The 22,743-nt window shown below is 37.8% G+C and overlaps 1 protein-coding gene across 2 annotated transcripts in view; it reads left to right on the top strand.

Annotated features, from left to right (window-relative positions):
- Positions 1 to 22,743, top strand: part of UGGT2 (UDP-glucose glycoprotein glucosyltransferase 2) — a 178,217-nt gene that overhangs the window by 136,333 nt on the left and 19,141 nt on the right. The window contains exons 27-34 of one of the 2 annotated variants that reach the window (XM_081815115.1): positions 3,021 to 3,204; positions 6,452 to 6,610; positions 6,963 to 7,048; positions 8,945 to 9,029; positions 14,221 to 14,306; positions 16,116 to 16,214; positions 18,219 to 18,303; positions 21,544 to 21,726. In XM_081815115.1, the coding sequence (XP_081671241.1) occupies positions 3,021 to 3,204; positions 6,452 to 6,610; positions 6,963 to 7,048; positions 8,945 to 9,029; positions 14,221 to 14,306; positions 16,116 to 16,214; positions 18,219 to 18,303; positions 21,544 to 21,726 (967 nt within the window). Of the gene's footprint in view, positions 1 to 3,020; positions 3,205 to 6,451; positions 6,611 to 6,962; positions 7,049 to 8,944; positions 9,066 to 14,220; positions 14,307 to 16,115; positions 16,215 to 18,218; positions 18,304 to 21,543; positions 21,727 to 22,743 lie in introns of both variants that reach the window. The other variant, XM_081815116.1, reaches the window with a different exon arrangement.

Here is a 22,743-nt window from a genome sequence, read left to right as displayed (position 1 = left end):
GGAAATACACAAGAGGAAAATAAAGTTGAATGAAACCATTTTTGGTTTAGCAATATTTTCCTTTTTTTGTCTGTAAAGATTTTATTTATTTGAGAAAGCGAGAGAGAGCACAAGCAGGGGGTGGGGGGAGGGCAGAAGGAGAGGGAGAAGCAGACTCCCACTGAGCAGGGAGCCTGACATGGGGCTCAATCCCAGGACCCTGGGATCATGACCTGAGCTGAAGGCAGACGCTTACCCGACTGAGCCCCACAGAGGCCCCTGTTTAGCTATATTTTCAATATTTTAGAGCTGACTTACGAAAATGATCTTTAGGATATCATCTCATTATTTGGGAGTACTGAGATGTAATTAGTGTAAAATAATCTTTCAATAATATAGAAAATGTTTATTGTTGTATGCAGATATTCCACATTAATAATGTGCTGTTGAAATAACATTGTCTCTCAGGGCACCTGGGTGGCTCAGTCATTGAGCGTCTGCGTTCGGCTCAGGTCATGATCCCAGGATCCTGGGATCGAGCCCTGCATCGGGCTCCCTGCTCGGCGGGAAGCCTGCTTCTCCCTCTCCCACTCCCCCTGCTTATGTTCCCTCTCTCGCTTTGTCTCTCTCTGTAAAATAAAATCTTTAAAAAAAAGAAAAAGAAATAACATTGTCTCTCAAGTAGGGACAGAAATATACCCTTCCTCCTCTTTCAGGATCAGAATCGGTATCATTTTGAGCCACTTTTACTGATAGGGATATACAGTATCCTTCAGGTGTCATGGTGCAGAAAAAGAGCTTGTTAATATGCTTTTCTTAAATGTATAATGTAATTATGTAGCTCTAAAAGAATATATGCAAACACAAGACCGAAGAGTTGCACTCAGTTAATCCCTTGTTTACTTATAAAATTGTATTTGTTATAATTGATAACCATACCAGAGATTATTGCCTCGAGCAGATATTTTAAACATGGCAAATATTTTTAATATTTGGAAAGCAATAAAATGGGAAATGTAGAGAATTTAGATGAAAGTTTAGGGTACATTTATTCCTTTCCTGAGACTCTTGTCCTCATATTTCATTCATGTTATTCTCCGACTTCTCATTTATCTTGTGTATTTCAAATTTTATCATGTCCCAAATCCAAACAAAAGCTCTCATCTTATTTTAGCCACTAACTGAGAGGTCTGTTAGCTTTCTGAGTAGAGAATTTTTCTTCATACAAGTAGAGATCTTCTCAATAGTATCTCTATAAAGCTTTGGATTATATAATAAAGAGTAGGAATATTGAACATAAGCAAGCATAATCCATTAGGGAAAGAACTTGACCTCTCTAAGGTGAAATGACCCTTAATACTTTGAGTGGTTAATGATTCTGCACAGCACAAGAACTGTGAAACTGGTTTGGAACTGTGAACTCAAAGGAGCATTATTGGCTCAGTAGCATCGATCAAGCCAACAAGATAACTTATTGATCCCCAGGCCTTTACTTTTTAGAATACTACCCCATCCTTCTCAGAGCGGGGAGAGGTCATGGGCAGCTTCCTCCTGCGTCTGTCGTCTCTCGTCTCTTGTGTGTCCAGCCTTCCTCCGAGGCAGCGGCAGGGGGTGCTCTCTCTCCTCTTGCCAACCCTCCCTTTCTGTTTGAGCCTGTGCTTTCCCACTTGTTCTGGAGCCTTCCTTCATCACATAGTCCCTTTGTTCCATATCTTTAACCTCTCTGCCAGCCCGTTTCTTTCCATCCTGGGAGTTACTCAATTTAAAAAGAGAAATAAACTGCTCTCTTAATTTCCTCTCCCTGGAGCCCTGACTTTTTCTCCTCTTCTGCATTCTTTCTCTTCACGGCTTCTTCACAGATTACTCATACCCCCGTTCATCTCTCATTCACTGTACCTCCCCCTGCAGCTTGCCTTTAACTTCCTCTTTGCTGCTGGATTGTTTTTACTAAATCACAGACATGTTGCTGTTGGCAGCATCCTTGGAATACTTCTTACTCTGACATTTCCGCTGCATTGGACGGTACCGAGTATTTGTTTTGTTCATTTTCTTTATGGCTCCCTTCTCTCCCATGTCTCCTCTTACCCCTCTTCCCTTTCACTCTGCCTGCCTGCAGTAGGCAGCTTTGGACATGGCTGCCGGGGATCGTGGTCTCCTGGGATTCATCCGCTCTGTAGCTTCTCCTTGAGCTTGGGCTGCAGCTGGTGATTTGCCTCTCATGGAAAGCACGAGGTGAAAGTATTGGAAGGTCTCCTCAGCAACTAGGTTATAAAAGGCTGTGACTGGTGTCTTGCTGGCATTCTCCAGCTCTTGCTCTTGCGTGCTTCTCTGACCGAGCGAGCTGAAGGGGCCCTTGTGGTGAGGACCCGAGAGCACACTGCAGACAGCCGCCGTAACCAGCTGCAGTCCTTTTTCCAGTGGCCCTAGGGGGTCACTGCACCGGCCTCAACGTGGGTCCCCTCCCCTGGGGAGGGGCTGGAGCTGACTACAGCACAGCTGACACCTTGACTGCTGTCTCCAAATAGTGAAAGTCACGATTCTTTATAGTAATAAAGCTAATTCTTCATTGGGGGATAAGGCCAAAATACACTAAAGCTCTGTTAATAAGCAGCTGTTTTCAACTCAGTCCTGTTTTTAACTGAACTTTTACCAGAATTTTAATTTGCTTGCATTTAATTGCTTTCTGGTTATCATTTCTCTTCATATGATTAGTGGTGCTAGGATCCAATAAAATGGCTGAAAAATGGACCATGGTCAAATCTGAAGAAGGATCAGTGAGCAAATACAGATCATAAACTAGCAGAACAGACATAAGTCAGTATATGTTAAAGGCATTCTAATCGTGTTCATTAAGGAATAATTAACAAGGATATATAATATATATAATCTTATAGTAGATGATTGTCTACTGTTTATAAGCATTAACTCTTCTGCAGTATAGTGTGTTTTGGTTTTTTTAACGTGAGACTTTTTGGTCATGTTTACAGAAGAAACCTCAATTTTGGTCACAGTATGTATTTTTATTTATGTTCTTTTGACAGCTTTTATCGTTTTGTTCTGGAACCAGAGCTGGTGTTAGTGGCTAACGGCATTACTGGACCCGTGGCAACATTCTTGGATATCCCTGAAGCGCCCCTTCTAACCCTCAACATGATTACTCCTGAAGGCTGGTTGGTTGAAACAGTGCACAGCAACTGTGACCTTGATAATATTCACCTCAAGGATGTAAGTGCTCCTGGAAAGTCCTGTCAGGAAAGAGGAAAAGGGCAAATTACAGGGTGCCTGGAACTGCAGCAAGAGTGTGATCATGCTGTGGCTGCTTGCAGGGTTGTCTTCCTTATGGTTCTAGGTCCTGATCCAGTCTTTCCTTTGATTTTTGAGTTGCTCTAACTTCCAAATTCAGCTTCCCAAGTTTCCCACATTCCTGGATGCTCTCACCTGCTTTGTGGTTTCAGCCCCCTGGTTCACAGGCGCTCCTCTAAGATGAACAATGTAGAGAATACAGAGATGGATGCACAGCAACTTAGAACAACACCGTGAAATACCTGTTTTGCCCTTGAGGTTTTGTTTTTAACTCTGAAAGGAGCAGTTTCATCTCAAGTTCTTGTTTTGCCCCACAACTCATGGCCAGAGAAAGCAGCCTGAAAAGGTAGAAAGCAGGGAACAGTGCCCACTCAGAGCTGCAGGCTGGGTGCTCTGCTTCCCAACCCCTGCTCTCCCTACCTGCCCTCTACCCCACTTCTCTCCATCCCCACCCCCACTCTGCCCCAGCCCCCCTCTACCCCACGCCCTGCATCTCCACCCCCACCACCCTCCACCCCACCCCTCTATCCCCACCCCTCTCCATCCCCACCCCTCCCACCACCCCCCTAAGTTGAACAGTCAAAAATCCACATATAACTTTTGACCCCCCAGCCAAAAAATTAACTAATGATAGCCTACTGTTGACAAGAAGTCTTACTGATAACATAAGCAGTCAATCAATACCTTTTATATGTATTATATATTGTACTCTTAATACTTAATTTTTTAAATTCTTAAAGTAAGCTAAAGAAGAGAAGACATAATGAAAATTCTTATAAAGAAGAGAAAATACATTTACAGTACTGTCCTGTTCAAAAAAAAACCTGCGTGTAAGTGGGCCCGTGCTGTTCAAATCCGTGCTGTTCAGGGGTCAGCTGTAATTTAGACACCCATTGCCAATGTAATTGTTAAAGAACTCCTATTTTAGGGCACTTGGGTGGCTGGGTTGGTTAAGCGACTGCCTTCGGCTCAGGTCATGATCCCAGGGTCCTGGGATCGAACCCCACATCGGGCTCCCTGCTCAGTGGGAAGCCTGCTTCTCCCTCTCCCACTCCCCCTGCTTGTGTTCCCTCTCTCGCTGTCTCTCTCTCTCTCTGTCAAATAAATAAATAAAATCTTTAAAAAATAAAAAACTCCTATTTTAGCACCATAGATAATTGTTAATAAACCCAAATGATAATCTTTATAATTAAACTTCCACTTCTTTTAAAGGAAGAAGCTAACTTCTTTACTATTTAGCCACAGAACAATACAATAAACACTTCTGTTAGAGATATTAATATGCACCCAAAGTTCTACTTGAAAGGTATTAAATTCATGTCTCATATCAACAGTTAATATTTAGAACAGATAATTAAATATATAAAGGAGATGTAAACATCACAAAAGATCACAAATTCCCATCCTTGCTAAAAATAAACCTTGATAATAGGAATGAATTTAACTTAAATTACCTTTATGAAACAACAATAAACTTAAAATATTCACTAGAAAGAACTCTTTGAAAAACAAATTGGGCTATTTGGTGTTGTGGTTTGAGTAAATCCACAGAATTGATGTCTGTTATACAATCCTATAGGGATGAGAGAAAGTTTCACATTAAAATAAAATAAAGGTTTTATTAGTCACAACCTGACGGAACATATTTGGGCTCTGCCCTAATATCTAATTTATAAGGAAAAATATATAAGCTTCATGACCACTGTGGGGTATAGTTCCCTTATCTGTAAAATGAAGGAGTTGAACTAGATGAGCTCTACAACTTTTTTCTAACTTGTAATATTCTCACATTCTGAGACTGTCTCGTGTGAATGTTTCCATCCACGCATGCGCACAGTGCTGTGAGCACTGGGAACAAGAGTCAGTGAAGTATATGAACCTCATTACTAGGCTAGTAAGAGTTCAACAGCTGATTCAGAACCCAGCTAAAGTTGAAACAAGCACTGTTGTCAAAGAAGGTACTTATTTCTTGTTCTTAAGAATTGGACTTAAAAGCGAAATGCTACATACACAAGGGTTATAATTATTTCTGTAGTAATTACAAAGAAAAACAGCTATACAATATAGAATATTTTCAAATACTTTATAGCCTAAACACATTTAAAAAGTGTCAAAACCTCATAATGAAATAAGATACAGATAACATCACTGTCTTATCTGTTCAGCAAAATTACCAAACTATGTAAAAATCACTTACCATTGGATTTATTCTTGTGTTTACTTATGTTTTTCATATGAAGTGGAGAAAAAGTGTTATCCCTAAAATATTAGGACATTTGCAATAGAGGAAAAGCTGGAAACAACTGGAATGCCCAGCCATTTAAAAGGATGTTTGTAGAGACAGGGACATGTTCATAGAAAACTATACTTAATGAAAAAGCAGTATACATTCTTAGAAAAAAAATGTATGGAAAAGAGAAAAAGAAATCAGTGTGTTATGTATAGGAATGTTTAGTCTGTAGGTGATTTCTGTTTTTCTTCTTTTCCACATTTTTTTATTTGCTAATCTTTTTTTGATGAGCATATATTATTTTGAGCACAAACATTAATTTTTTTAAATTACAAGAAAGGTGATGGAGGGCGCCTGGGTGGCTCAGTTGGTTAAGCGACTGCCTTCGGCTCAGGTCATGATCCTGGAGTCCCGGGATCGAGTCCCGCATCGGGCTCCCTGCTCAGCGGGGAGTCTGCTTCTCCCTCTGACCTTCCTCCTTCTCATGCTCTCTGTCTCTCATTCTCTCTCTCTCAAATAAATAAATAAAAAAAAAAAGAAAGGTGATGGATGTTGATAGGTTGGCTTTTTTGCCAGATCTGAAGGAGCTCTAGGGCAACAACCAATGAAGCAGATTCTTTGAGGAGTTTCCCATCTCACTCTGCCTTGAAGAGATCTTCAAATACTACAACTTTATGACCTCTTTCCTGCTTGTGATAATGGTGCATATATCATGAGGCTGGAGTAGAGCTGATATCATGGGAAAGGAAAAAAAAAAAAAAAAACTCATCCTGAGTTTTGGTCTTTAAGAAATTGATTCAACTATTAAGTCATTCATATAAAAGACTTGACGTTGCCCCCACAATACATTGGCTAATATTAAAATAATTACATTTATTTATTAGAAAATTTGTATGATGAAAGTTACTAATACCAAAACAATGACCTATTTTCCCACAGATTGAGAGAATTGTTACAGCAGAATATGAACTAGAATATCTACTACTTGAAGGACATTGCTTTGATACAATGACAGAACAGCCTCCTCGGGGCCTGCAGTTTACACTGGGCACAAAAAATAAACCTGTTGTAGTTGATACAATAGTGATGGCCAATCTTGTAAGTATTATACATACTTAATCAATTGTATTTAATTACACATTTTGGTGAAATCCTCTTAAGTTTCCCTAATAATAAGATGAAATCGATTTTGTCCTGCTATTGCTGAACAGCTCCCAGAAAACAAAATTGAATCCTTAAATAAGGTAATTAAATAAAACAAAAATGAAGGGAATCATACTTTCATGATGTGTTATTCAGGTATTGCAAAATCTCCCTTTTGGAATTCATTTATAGATTTTATTCACTCCAGTTAGGTAACACTCTCTTGAGTCATTCATGTATAATCGTTTTTGAACAATTGGATGTTTTTAGTCCTATAGCTATCATCATATTTTTCTCATCCTAAAAGGGATATTTTCAATTAAAAGCAAACCCAGGTGCTTGGATACTGAAATTACGTGAAGGAAAATCTGAAGATATTTATCAAATAGTTGGGTGAGTTATATAAACCACTTTAAAGTTTTTATGTGTAAATTAAGTTTTTAGTCTTTTGGATAAGAAATGAGAGGCAGGGTGATTTATTTTTCCTCTACAAAAATTTAAATGATTTTTATATTTAGAATTCCCAGAAAAATAGGTGTGTGTCCTTTTATAAAAAATATAATCCTTCCTGAGATGTAGTGAATCCTTTCATTTTGAGGTAAATGGCTTTTACTGAGATACGATCTTCTTTGAAATCTCATTGAGTATATAAATTATTTGAATTCTCCCCCTTTTTTCTGCATTAATTCTTTCCAAGTGAAGTCCATGTCTTCTGCTTGCTTGCTTAGCTTGTTCCCTTCATTTAAGCTGCTGACTGTACTCATGTATGCAATGAGTTTTAGTTGCTTAGCTTTACTTAGAAAGATCAAACAGTGCAGTTGGGAAGATCCAGGCTACCTGGGCTGTTTGGATCTAGGATAATTGTACCCTCCTCAAAGGATGATTATATGGATCAAATGAGTCAACATCTCTAAAGTGCTTGAAATGATGCCTGAAATAGAGTAAGAGTGTTCCTCACTACTACCTCTGCCATCTGGTTGGACGGAAGGAGTTTGCTTTAGATCTTGTGTGGGTCTAGCTACAGTGTGTGTGACCGGGGTCTGTCCTGCTCTCGCTGGACAGTGGATTCAGTGGCTGAAGTTGCTGATGCCCTTGAGCAACATTTACGACTGGAAGCTCTTGAAAAATTTAAGAAATTTGACATTACTAGTACATAAGTTGGAACCCTTTTTATTTCCTAGTGGTAACTGGTGGGTGTGGGTGTGCCTTCTACTTTGGTTTAACCACTTCAGCTGGGGAGTTGGATGAAAGGGGGGGTCAAAGGCATGTGTTAGTCAGCATAGTCCTATAACCCCTCAGAATTTCCTTTTAGGAAAGTATTCAGGTGTGTTGTGAATCTGACTAAACTCAAAGTATCTACTAATTTGACCTCTGATTGCATTCCCTCTTTGACAAAATTCGACTTTCTTGTAAATGTTTTTAACAGTATTTTATGTATTTTTCTATACATAGAATGGTATCAAAAATTATTGGTCAGAGGGGCCCCTGGGTGGCTCAGTCGGTTGAGCGACTGCCTTCGGCTCGGGTCATGATCCCAGGATCCTGGGATCGAGTCCCACATCAGGCTCCCTGCTCTGCGGGGAGCCTGCTTCTCCCTCTCCCACTCCCCCTGCTTGTGTTCCCTCTCTCGCTGTGTCTCTCTCTGTCAAATAAATAAATAAAATCTTTAAAAAAAAAAAATTATTGGTCAGAGCTGTCATATTTGATTAAGCAGTTCTGAAAATTAGACAATGAAATATGTTATAATATAAAATAGAAATATTCAAGTGATGCAGGTGACCATCATAGACACATTTTCAGTCTTACAGGTTTAACAATACACTTCAAATTTTGGTATTTGAAAATGGCTGCTGAATATTGAAAAGTTGTTGGACGGTATAGAATTCCTTAGATTATGATATATAACAACTTATTTTAAAGTCTCAAAAACATTTCATATTTTAATTATTGTAATATATCAAAGACATATGATAGATTTGACTTTTGTGATAATCTTGGTATATAGTAGCAAAGATAAGCAATAATTTGAGCTTGCTCAGTGATTAGGCAATATTGAATTTAGTGCGTAACTTTTGTACAATATTAATTTGTATTAAGTTGAAATTGGATAATTTTGAAAATTGTAGTGTATTATAGTATATCTTAATTGACTGTAGAAACAGCAAATATATATACACAGTGATCTTACACTTATGCTTATTGCAAAATGAATTCTGTTATTTATACCATCATAATTACATGTCTTTTCTGGAGCTGATTATGGACATTTACATGTTTTTCTGCTTTTAGGCATGAAGGAACTGACTCTCAACCAGACCAGGGAGATGTCATTGTTGTGATAAACAGCTTCAAGAGCAAAATACTGGAAGTACAAGTGTGTGAGGCAGAAGCTCTTGCTGTTTTGTTCCTAGTATTAAGAATTATCTTTTTTGCCCTTAATTGATTAATATTATTTTACAACTAATTTTGCAATTTTACTACCTAAAATGTTATATTGGAATTCTGGCATGAAAGGAAGAAGAGGATTAAGTTCATGAAGGGAAGGCAGAGAGCTTGAAGATAAAAGAAAAGGAACAACGTTTTCTAAGGATGTGTCTGTTATATCTACTGTATCTATAACCAACCAGATAGCGTTACAAATTAGGCTCTAGAGATGAACTCAGGAACACAGGTTGAAAAGTTAGCCTTGAAAAGAAAAAGTGATGTTTCTTTCCTTTACCCCCCACCCCACCCCCCCAAAAAAGGGAGAGAATGAGAGAGAAGAGGAATTTTTAATGATGGTAGATTTATTTCTTTGGACCAACTTACCACTCACCTTCTTAAAACTAGTAAAAATGTTGGGTGTTTTTGAAACATCTTAAAAGCAATGAGGAGCTGACAATAACAAAATAATAAGGATAACAAGGAACTACAAAACCAAAATTAAAGGGAAAATAAGAGCCTAATGAAGTAAGCAAGCACAGAATCTTCTCTTGTCCTGAGAACATTTGTCCATCCTGGTACACCTGAACTATCATTTTGATTTAATTTGCAGGATGATGGGGACAGAAAGTAAATCCCTGGACCCATATAAAGTGGGTAATCTGTTAGAAGACCCTTTCAGCAATAAGCTGGCTGTAGCTTCAGGGTAAGGATGAACCCTAGTAAATTATTCCACACAGTCTTTCAGCCCAAATTTGTTCCATGCAAGTAGTCCAGGAAACTCTGAGCCTTGAATTTGCACTATACTAGTTCCAGATTGATGAGGTTGTATAGGGCCAAATTCCTATACGTCTCTGGAATAAGATTACTGTATCCAAATACATAGAGAAAACCAGCTGAAACAACAGAAAGCAAACATATAAACACTCTCTATATTAGAATTATTGACACTCCGAAACAACTGTGCTTACAATATTTAAAGAAATAAAAGACAAGCTTGAAAACAATTCAGGGAACAGAAAACTATAAAAAATGCATATCTGATATTTTTTAAAGTAGAACTTCTGAAACTGAGAGATACAATAACCCAAATTAAGAATTCGATGGATGACTTTTACATGGCTAAGGAGAGAATTAGTGAATTGGAAGATAGACTAGAAAAAGTATTCCTAATGCAACAGGGACATTAAAAAAAGAGGATAATGCAGCAGAGAGCATAAAAGGCATAGAGAATAGAGTGAGAAATTAAAGATTCCAGGATTGCACTGAACCTGGCTCCACCACTCTCTAGCTGTGTGACCTTGGACAGATTGCTTAGCCTCTTTCTGTCTCATTTTCCTCATTTATAGATTGTGATTAATAATGGAGCCTACCTTACATGTCTGTTATAAGGATAAGATAGTTCAGTTTGTAAAGTGCTTTGTGAGTATTGAATAATTAAAATCATTTTAAGTGGAGTTCCAGACAAAGGTGAAAGAGTGTGAGGTAAATGTAACATGGTGTGTCAACTATACTCACATTATAAAAAAAAAAAAGGGGCGCCTGGGTGGCTCAGTCGTTAAGCGTCTGCCTTCAGCTCAGGTCATGATCCCAGGGTCCTGGGATCAAGCCCCGCATTGGGCTCCCTGCTCTGCGGGAAGCCTGTTTCTCCTTCTCCCACTCCCCCTGCTTGTGTTCCCTCTCTCGCTGTGTCTCTCTCTGTTAAATAAATAAATAAAATCTTCTAAAAAAAAAAAAGATAATATTTGAAGCAATAATGGCTGAGAATTTTCATGAATTGATGAAAGATACCAATTTACATGTTCAAGAAGTCCAATGATTCCCAAGCAAGATAATTAAAAGAAAATTTACACCTATACTCTGGTAAAACTGCAGAAAACCAAAGGAAAAAATCTTGAGAGTAATCAGAGAAAAAAGGAAAAATTACCTTCAAAGAGCTATAGATAGTCTGATCATTGATTTCTCAGCAGTAAGAATGAAAGCCAGAAGATACTGACTTTAGGACAAATATGAATTTAATTTCTAAGATAACCACTAAAAGAATAGAAAGAAAGCATAATGCCATAAAGAGGAAAAATGGAATAAAATAAATTAATATAAATGGAATAAGAAGAAAGAATATATGGGATATAAAGGAAGCAAAATAATAAGTTAGAATTTAACTCAATTATGTTAAATGTAAATGGACTAAATGTTCTAATTAAAAGACAAAGATTGTCATATTGGGTTTTTGTTTTAGTTTTTGTTTTAATTACAACTATGTGTTGTTTGCAGAAAGAACACCTAATACGTAAGAATACAACTTTAGGGTGAAGATGAAAATAAAACTCAAGAGTGGCAAAAGTATTGTAGGCCAATACTAAGCTAAAGAAAATTTGCATAGCTATACTAATACCAGAGATTAAATTAGACAACATTACTAAAGATAAAGAAGGTCATTTTACATATATGAGGCAGAAATAGAATTACAAAGAGAAATTTAAAATTTTCTATCATGCTGGGATATTTTTAAAAATTTTTTTATTTGAGAGGGAGCACACATGCAACGGTGGGGGGAGGGGCAGAGGGAGAGAATCTCAAGCAGACTCCCCACTGAGCGTGGAGCCTGATGCAGGGCTCAATCTCTGAGATCATGACCTGAGCTGAAATCAAGAGTCAGACATTTAACTGACTGAGCCACCCAGGCACTCCTGGGATATTTTTAATACCCATCTCTCAGTACTTGATATAACAAGCTGACCAAAAAATCAAGAGATAGAGAAGATGTGAACAGATTAGAAATTCTGACCTAGACACATATAGAACACAACACCCAGTATCACCAAATGAGCAGTCTTTCAAATACACAGGAAATGTTGATAAAAATTAGCTTTACATTTAGTTGAAAGCAAGTTTCAGTAAATTTCAGAAGAATGAAATCGTACAGAGTACATTCTCTATCTACAATGCAGTAAAGTAGAAATTAATTTCCACGTATAACTAAGAAATACTATGTGGTTGTAATTTCTAAGATCCAATGACAGTAGGCCACCAAAGCTCACACCTTACGTATTGCCCGGATTCTAAACTACTGTATCACCAAATTTTACCTTGCATCCCACATCATAACCTGTTCCTAATCACCTTTATCCTGTGATCAGTTATACATGTTGCTTCACATTTATCTTGATTCTCTTCTCCTGTATTGACCTTGATTTTCTTTCTCAATAGTAACATAGTCTCTCCTTGAATACATTTCTTTCTGGCCATTTCAGATGAAAAACCCCACGAAATCCAGACCAGCTACTTAAGATACTAAGGTCCAAGCCCTGTAGGAACAGTATTCCAGATAGTCCTGTAAACAGGAGAGAAACACCATTTCTGCCGGGCTGGGCGCAGGAAAGAACATATCCATCTTTGAGCTATTTTGACCATTGAAAAGCTGCTTAAGTTCTCTTGAGCTGAATTTTTTCACTCTGTGTATTGGCTCTAATTTGACTTGTTGGTCTGTAGTACAGAGCAGTTTGAACTCTTTGACCATAGCCACCAAATCTTTGAGGGTAATAATCATGCCCTACCTGAGTCAGACCTTCTGCAGCCCAACCACCTAGGTCTTTCAGTTGATTTTAATAACATAGTTTTATCTCCTCACTGTCCATCTCTCACAATTACATAGAAAAAAAGGAGAAGAAAAGACAACGTTAAGGATCAGCCCATCAACCCCAGCAGCCCATGAATAGGAATTCCCACATTGAAAGAACAGAAAATGGAGGAGGGAAGATATTTCACAGATAAGAGAAAAATATTCAGTCAAAAGGGTCCACAGATTAGCATGAGTAAAAAATGGCCCCCATGAGATCCTAATAAGTATCAAGGAGGAAAAGCAGGTCACAGCCATAGAATGACACCAGCATTAGCATCGGACTTTTCATTTTCAAGATGGATGTTACAAGACAGCAAAACACAGCCTTTAGTGTTCTGAGAATTATTTTGAAGCTAGGATTCTTTAGCCAAATTCTTAAACACAAAGTTATTTTCTGAAGAGTGAAGATGGAGAAAAATTATTTTTCACACCCCTTCTTGAAGGTGTTTGCGAGCACAATGAGGATGAAGACCAAGAAAGAGGAAGATAGGTATTTTGAGAAACTGTGAATTAATCTGAAAACCAACACAAAGAAAGCCTTGAAAGAAATAGGCAGTTAATTGTTGAGCTCCAAGAAAAATATCTTCAAGAAGACAGGAATTCCAAACAATGACCATGAATAATAAACTGGAAAATATTAGATGTATGGTAAAGAAGAAATTTATCTCACCACAAGAAAAAATAAATGCAATAAAATTCTAAGGAAAAGTGTTTGTCTGTTGGAGGAATGTGAGAAAGCAGAATCCATTTGAAATACCGAGAGTCTCTCATGAGAGGCACAGTGGTCACGTTACTGTCACTACACAGAGGTAATCCAGTGCTGGTGGCCTTGCAGACTCTTCAGTGAATAATATTTACATTGTCACAATAAGCACTGTCTACTGACTTTCAAGTTGTAGAATAAACATAGCAAAGTGCTGAAGTTATAATTAGGTTTTACCAAAATAAATGTAGATATTATCTGTATTTACAATGCTAAAGTAAAAGTTGAGCTAATGTAAGGCAGGAGGTGGAGGGAAAAGGTAGAAATATTAGTATCCTTATCTTACAGAGTATACAAGAGAAACTTGAAGTTGTTGGAGCAAAAAAATATATATTTATGTATTTGAAGCTACAAAGACACTCAGTAGAACTAATGATAATGATATTACTGCCAAAACTTCCAAAGAGAGGAAGAGTGATATAAGTGAGCTACTCCTCTGTCATCACAGAGAATGAAAAAGGTCTAAACCCTGTGGTTCTAGATATGCTAGTAGATAATGTCTGAAGTTGATAAATCAGTAATTATAAGTATAAGCACATTATTTAGTAGTATGGAGGTAACCACCAAAAGAACTACCAGCAAGAGGTTGACCTGATGATTGAAACCAGATTGTGTCTGTTACGTACTTCCCTGGCTCTGTCACTGAACCTGTCTTAGATTTACAGGGGTCACCTTGCCCTGTGTGTTTCACTTTCTAACCACGTGGCATAATATTTAAAGCTGCACAGTTCTAAGACTTTCCTTTACCATGCTATCTAGGTGCAAAAAAAGCCAGACAAAATTAAGGAGGATATCCTTACTGATAAGGAAGAAAAGAAAAAAGGAATATGGGATTCCATTAAAAGGTAATTACTAGTGAATGTTTTAACCTATAACGATAGATCCATCAGGAATCTAGTATGTGGCAGGCCTGCAGATTGTAAACATCTAAGTAAAGCACAGATCCTCTCCTCTTGTGGGATGAGATCGGTACATAAATGTTACTAAAACAGGATAGGAAACTAGAACTGTAAGACAGCTGAGAGTAAGGTGCTCTGTGAACCCTGGGAGCAAAAGGCTGTTTCTAGTGAGGAGGAACCTCCAGAAAGATTCCGTAGAGAAGTGTGTGGTTAAGATGTGCTCTGAAGGAGGGATAGGATCTCAGAAGTTGGAGATGGAGCGAAGTTATGCAGTCAAAAAGATTGAGTATGTTCATAGGAACAGAAAGTAGCCCAGCTTAGCTGAGACACTGGGACATTGAATATAATAGGGAATCTATAAATTAGGTTGGGGCCTATATTAGTTAATCAAAACAGGACTATATTGGCTCGCATGTAGAGAGTCCAGGAGTAGAGCTGGCTTTGGGCATTCAGGTGATGTGGTCTAGAAATTATTCCTCCATGTCTTAGTTCTATTCTCTGTGCCTCCTTCATTTTCAGATAAAGTTTTAGAAGAAAAAGTTTGCCATCTCCAGTGGGAAGAGATTGGTTCTTTCCATAAAGTCCCAGGCTGACTCATTGGTCCACTTGTTAGCCATTTGTCCCAAATGGGGGTCACTGTAATTCTGACCGTGCTTGGGTCGTATGCCTACCTCCAGAGCCAGTGAGAGGGCCTGTCCCACTAGACCTCACAGAATGAAAGTGGAGGAGGAATGCCCCCCTCCAAATACTAGGTTATTGTTACTAGACATATAAAGGATGTTAGGTGAGCAAAAACAAAAGCTGTGTGCTGTAGATCCACATGGTAGAGAACTTTGAAAGTCCGTTTCAGAGATCTAAGCTTCACGTGACTTATGATAGAGAACCAGTGATCATTTTTATCAAGGGTAAGAAATAGATTCAACAACCTAGGCAGATTTTATTTTGCCAATCAGAAGCACTCCCATCATTTAGGATTGTGCCCAGTTTAGGCCTCTTTCTGTAGTTGACTTCTTGTTTGATAAGAATGGTGTTCCTATTCCTTTATGTGCATTGAACTGTTACTGATTGAGAAGGGCTTAAGCCCCCTCATTTTGAGATCATTTGGAGAGTAGGTATGTTTGAGAGGATAATGAAGCAGAATGTGGGCATTTTAAAGGGTATTTGTCCATTAGCTTCCATTAAAACCAGAGGGTGGAGACAAGAATGAATACAGATGACCATCAAACAACAGCACAGCCACTAAGTCTACAGAAGGTACCAGAAGCAGATACTGCTGTGTTAGAAAAGGAGAAGGTGTGCATTTGGGACGGTAACTCCTCCGGTCACATGAGTATTGTGTATAATATAATGCTTTCACTTTTTTATCCTAAGTTTTATCAGCTCAGAGTATCAACTGTGTTTTTCTTATCTGGGAAATTACAATAAGAAAAGATTTGAAAAATGCTGTCATACAATTCCTATTTGGCAAAATATATCTGTAGTGATTATAAGTTTATTTTGTTCCAAATTTTAGTCATTCTAAATATCTGTGCATATAAAAATGAAAATTTTAATTGAATAAAATTTTACCTAGGAAGAAAAACAATTTTACATTATGAATACCCCAAATAAAAGATTCAGTCACTTTTGTATATGAGATGGGGCTTATTTTGAGAGGCTTCCCTAATTTTATTGCATATTAAATTTAGTATTTAGGTATGTACAGTTTGTAAATCCATATTAAGAAACTCTCAATCACTACTTTCTTATTCCAAGTTTCACAAGAAGTTTGCATAAAGAAAAAGACGAAAAGGAAGCAGATGTTCTAAACATATTTTCAGTTGCTTCTGGCCATTTATATGAACGCTTTTTAAGGTAGGTATATATTTTTATCTAAGGCTTTGAAAAGTAATACATGGTTCAAAAGGAATTTCAAAAGTTCAGAAGAATAAAAGAAGTACAGTGAAAAAGTCCACCTGTTTTCTTATTACCCAGTCTCCTTCCAACAGGAAACTAGTATTATTATTTTCATATCTTGCCAAAGATACATGTAAATAAGCAACTATATTTTCTTCATTTTTAACTTCTTTTACTAAAGTAGTAACAAAATTTATGTTGTTCTGCACCTTGCTTTTTTCTTTCTTTTTTAAAGATTGAGAGAGCGAGAGAGCGAGCGTGCATGAGCAAGTCGGGGGAGGAGCAGAGGGAGAGGGAGAGGGAGAGAATCTCAAGCAGACTCCCCACTGAGCATGGAGCCAGATGTGGGGCTTGATCTCGTGACCCTGAGATTACCTAAAATTATAAGAGCAATATATATATATATATATTTTTTTTTTTAAAGATTTTATTCACTTAGCGTGAGCAGGGGGAAGGGTAGAGTGAGAGGGAAAGAGAGAATCTCAAGCAGGCTCCAGGCTGGGCATGGAGCCCAATGCGGGGCTTGATCCCATGACCCGAAAATCATGACCTGCACTGTAATCAAGAGCTGGATGCTTAACCGACTGGGCTACCCCAGTACACCAAGCAGTATATTTTTAAAACACAGTGAGGGGCGCCTGGGTGGCTCAGTTGGTTCAGCGTCTGCCTTCAGCTCAGGTCATGATTGAGCCCCATTTCAGGCTCCCTACTCATGGGGAGCCTGCTTCTCCCTCTCCTCCCCACTTACGCTCTCTCTTGCTATCTCTCTCTCTCTCTCTCAAATAAATAAAATCTTTTTTTAAAAATAAAATGAAGGGGCGCCCGGGTGGCTCAGTCGTTAAGCGGCTGCCTTCGGCTCAGGTCGTGGTCCCAGGGTCCTGGGATCGAGCCCCGCATCAGGCTCCAGTCTCCCTGCTCAGCGGAGAGCCTGCTTCTCCCTCTCCCTCTCTCTGCTGCTCTGCCTACTTGTGCTCTCTCTCTCTGTGTTAAACAAATAAATAAAAATCTTTTTAAAAAAATAAAATAAAAAATAAAAATAAAATAAAATGAAATACGGGCGCCTGGGTGGCTCAGATGGTTAAGCGTCTGCCTTCGGCTCAGGTCATGATCCCGGGATCCTGGGATCGAGTCCTGCATCGGGCTCCCTGCTAGGCGGGAGCCTGCTTCTCCCTCTTCCTCTGCCTCTGCCTCTCTCTCTCTCTCTCTGACTCTCATGAATTAAAAAAATAATAAAAAAAACATTAAAAAAAAATGAAATACAGTGACATTTCATGAGTTTGATTAGAATGCTGCTGTTCTGTATGGCTAGGAAATGAACATATGTTATAAGTGAGGAAAAGTATATATAGTAAATTTCCCTTTTCTGGTGAGGAAATTCCTTATTTTATAGAAAATATGGGTGGGATAAGAGGAGAAAAGCTTAATTCCAAACTACAAAGGGCTATTTTTTTAACTTTGTATATAGAAGGATATCAGAGAATCCCTCAAAAATACTTGAATATGTGTTGATATTTTAACATGGAAATTTAGATACATCTGTATCTTCTCTAGTCAGAGATCTAGCATAGCAAGACAAGTGACCTGTCCAGTGAATTTACTAATACAGGTTATTCAGCTCTTGGAGTTTTGTACACCTGATATTAATGACATAGTAAAAGAATGGAGATTGGAGTGTAGTTCAACTAAACAAGACTATTTCAGAGTCAATTGGAAAAAATGAAAAGCAATCCGTTTATTCTGCATGGTATGTGTGTGTATGTTTGTATGTATATATACTTACACATTACATACTTGATGAGGAACCATAATTTGTGAAGGTTCTTCAGTCTATTTCTCCACAGTTCATAGTGAAAGCTTAATATCTTTAAGTAATTATATATATATAATAATTAAAAGCCTTAGAAAAAGCAGGGTGAACTCCTATTAATGTTAACTCACTGGGTTTAACGTTCCTTTATACAGAATTATGATGCTTTCTGTTTTACGTAACACCAAAACACCCGTGAAATTCTGGTTTCTAAAAAATTATCTCTCACCAACATTTAAAGTAAGTACATTAATCTTTATTATAGAATGGTTCAATGTTTGAATAGTAAATTCTTTATATCATTGTAAGTTCACATAATTTCAGAATGAGTCTTTTTAAATTACTATTTTTAATCAATTTTTAAAACTTCGATATTCACTATTCTTTTATCTAAAGAAAAATTCTATGCTGTTTTTATTTAAAGAAGTGTTTAAAAGGACAGAAAGAGATGGTTTATTTTAAACTAAGCTCAAAATCAGAAAGATTAGTGCTATTTCATGATATGAAATGAATATAATTAATTAAATAAAATTCGGCAATGAAAGATATGCACAGATTGTCAATAAAAAGAATTAGGTTCTGTCATAATTTTACAAAGATAGGCTGGAACAGTAGTATCTGGAGGATATGAACACTGTACCATAGGAAATAGTTTGATAATCCTGAGAATAAAAAGGATCTTTTATCTTTGTGCAGCACGGTGATTGCTGTGCTGATGGTTTGGGTCCTACATTTAAAATGAGGCATTTTATCTTGGGAAGTTTTCAGATGGTCAACCACTGTTACCCTTTACTCAGCCTCACACTCCTGCCACAAGGTGTACCATATGTCTCCCTATTCTCATGACAGATTCATCAAATTTCATGTAAGTTAGGGTCTCATTCAGTAGCAGTTCAAAGGAGTTTTCTTTTTCTAATCCAAAACCAGTGGTAAAAGCAGAAATAAGACTAGCCAGCCATGTTTTTATTCCTATTGCCAGCACATTGCTAAGTGCTTTACCTGCATTATTTAGTTGCTCTTCATAAAGTTCTATTCCCAGAAAACCGAGACTCAGAAATTACATAACCGGCCTATACAGCTGGGAGGTATCCAAGCCCACCCTTAGGTTCAGAGACTAACTAGAAGGACTCACAGAACTAAGGTAGCCATTATACTCCCAGTTACAGTTTATTACAGCAAAACAATACAGAATAAAATGAGCAAGGCAAAGAGATGCATGTGCATAGGGCAGGGTTCAGGGGAGACTGGACCAAGAGCTTCCAGCTGTCCTGTCCCAGTGGAGTTGGCAGACAGAGCTTATTTTCCCCAGTAAATGTAACAATATACGTGGAGGGTTGCCAGTTAGGGAAGCTCACTCAGACTTTGGTGTCCAGACTTTTTACTGGGGGTTGGCCACATAGACCCACCTGACTGCCACGTGGCTGACCTTCGCCTACAGCCCCCCAGAGGTTGAGCTGATACCTTGTGGCTCAGAGTCCCAGCTGTAAGTCGCATTGTTAGCATAGACTATTTGGTGTGGCCCAAGGCAGGACAGGGCAAGGGTAGAGTTACCTCCCAGGAGTGCAGGGCAAAGGGCCCAACCTTTCTTTGAACAAGATTTGTCCTTTAAAGCCCAGGCCTGAGATCAAACAGCTAATTAGGAGCATAGCTGAGATCTGACCCCAAGCATCCTGCCCTCAAAGCCCAGGTGCTTAACCCTAGGTCACATCCTCTCCCGCCACCACCACCAAGAGTGCCACCTCGCGTGCTCATTTAGCAGAAGACAACTGAAAAAGAACCTATAAATACAAACAAGAAGTCATACTAGTTTGTTACCAAATTTTTGATGTTATCCTACTAGGCAAACACTGCATGCTGGGATTAATTCTACATAAACTGAGCTAGTACAATCTGAAGATTCTCTTAGCAGGCAGTGATACCATTCAGTAGAAATACATGCTGTGCCTGCATAAAGTTCTTGTTCTACCATGTGGCCAAAAGTAATAGCATATCTGAAATAATATTTTTTTTCTTTTGGGAATTTCGTTCCTTTCCCGCAAAATGTTTATCTTTTTGAAATCTTTCAGTGAAGTACAATGTGTACAAATCATAAGTGTGCAGCTTTGATGAATTTTTACAAAGTTAAAACACCTATGTAACCAGCAGTCCTATACAGAAATTACTAGTACCCTAGATCCTTTCCTTCCAGTTTTCAAAACATCTCTCTCTCTTCCTTCAAATCTTTGATGAATTATACCTACTTAGGGAATAATCCTTTCCTGACCGCACAGTCTGAAATTACAGTCCCTTCTGATTTTTCACTCTGCTTTCCTCCCTTTTACTTTTCCCCTAGCACTATGTTCTATAGATGACTTACTCTTTCATTTATTTTCTACCTACCACCTCTAAAATGTAAGCCTTATGAAGGCCATGATTTATATCTGTTTTGTTCACTTCTGTATCCCTAGGCCCTAAAATAGTGCCTAGCACCTAGTGCATGCTCAGTGAAAATATTAATGCATATTTGCTGATTAGAGAGCTTTTCTACTTTCTCCTAATATATATATATATTTTTTAGTTTTGAAATCAAAACAATGATTATCAGCAACCATTCTAGCCATAATTGCAGCATTTCAATTCACAGATAAAACCAGTGCTTACACTAAGGAACGTAATTTAAATCTATACTGTTCTTACAAAAGCAGGAAGAAAATTAAACTAGGTGTATAACCAGCAACAAACTACAAATGAGAACTGAGAAGGAAAAAGCGAATTCTCTGTTTGCTAACCCATCTCCCTCCCCACCCCCACCTTTACCACTCTCCCTCTCAGTTTGGGGCTCGTCAACCAAACTTAGCCAGCAGTGCATTTCATTAACTGCTCTGCTTTAAACAGAATAAGATACTCTAAGTCTGTAAGACTATGCACCAAATACCAAACATCCAGAACCATAATGACTACCCTGTATTTTTAATTCTTGAATTAAATAGGTCATAAATCTCAAACATGAAACTCATGTAGAAAACCTAACTTATCACTTTACAACTCATTTTATGGGTTTTTGCACTCCCTCTTCCTGTTGTGTCTGTCTGAGGAGCCAGCATGTTGACATACACACAAACTGTGTGACGCATTGGTGTTCCAAGATCCAGACGCTTCTCCTTGTATAGTCAGGCTTTCTCAAGTCAAACATTGGTAGTAAAAACTAGGGGAACATTTTTTTTACTTAATAAACTTGCTATTCAAAATGGTGTACCTATTTTTTAATGTCAGTGGATTATATAGTTTCATGTATACTTGTATTTTTATATTTGTCAGCATTTCCATATTCCTCATTAGTAGGTATAAGTTGTAGAAGTAGTTTAGGCATTTTACCAAGTCATTTGTAACAATTTATAGTAAACTCTGCTTTTTAAAATGTTGATTTCTTTCTCTAAAGCAAAAACTACTTCCTCTTCCTTGAACATATTCTTTGATTTGTGTGTATGTGTACGTTTTTAGGAGGTCATTCCTCCCATGGCTGAGGAGTATGGATTCCAGTATGAACTAGTGCAGTATCGATGGCCCAGCTGGCTTCATCAGCAGACTGAAAAACAGAGGATCATTTGGGGTTACAAAATTCTTTTCCTCGATGTCCTTTTTCCTCTAGCGGTGGACAAAATCATTTTTGTTGATGCTGACCAGGTAATAAGATTAACTGTTGTTTTTAGTAGTACTTAAACTTTTTCTGCACTTCTGTTTGAGTGTAGGGCTCAGTTTATATTGCTGGTGTTCATTATTATCTTTGTTGCCATGCTACATAAAAATATACAACATACATAAGGAAAGCGTCTTTAAGACAAAACAAAACAAAACAAAACTGTCAGAATTCCAGGGGAAAATCAAATGTTGTATCGCAAGAAGTACCATTTACTATTTAGGACATTGCAGTTTTCTCTCTGACATAGTAGTTTTTTAATTTTGGTAATTAAAAAATAAGTACTGATACTAGTCACAATAAAAGTAGTCTGAGTTCCTATGAATATGAGCTACTTATTTAAAATGAGCTATTTCTTCTTGCTGAAAAAATTAACGATTACAGACCTCTCTCCTTTCCTTCTGAACCTCCCACGGTATTCGTGGGCATTAGCCAAATCCTCCTCATTCTACCACTTAAGGGAAAAAAAGTCCCAAGTTTGGCCCCCAAAAGCCATTATAGTACTCAGCTTTCAAAATTTATATATCCAAAAATTGTGACTTTTCCCCTTCCCTCCCTTGCATGCCTTTGTAATCATTAATGGGAAAAAATATTTGAAAAATATGCAGAATTTTTAAGAACAGTAAAATGTAAATAGTAACATTGTATAAATTAAGTGTACAAGTTAGTACAATTTCTATTTAGGGCAAAAAGTATATTTTTCAAATCCTATATTAGGATTTACTTATATTGTAAACTTTTATTATTTTTGTAGTATTTTTCAAAGTGATAAATATGAAACATTATAATTAAAAACTAAGAAAACAGGGCGCCTGGGTGGCTCAGTTGGTTAAGCGACTGCCTTCGGCTCAGGTCATGATCCTGGAGTCCCGGGATCGAGTCCCGCATCGGGCTCCCTGCTCGGCAGGGAGTCTGCTTCTCCCTCTGACCCTCCTCCCTCTCACGCTCTCTGTTTCTCATTGTCTCTCTCTCAAATAAATAAATAAAATCTTTAAAAAAAAAAA

The sequence above is a fragment of the Leptonychotes weddellii genome, chromosome 3 (assembly GCF_054177405.1).
Source record: "Leptonychotes weddellii isolate Sample4059 chromosome 3, ASM5417740v2, whole genome shotgun sequence".
Taxonomy (NCBI): domain Eukaryota; kingdom Metazoa; phylum Chordata; class Mammalia; order Carnivora; family Phocidae; genus Leptonychotes; species Leptonychotes weddellii.
This window is presented reverse-complemented; position numbering and strand designations above follow the sequence as displayed.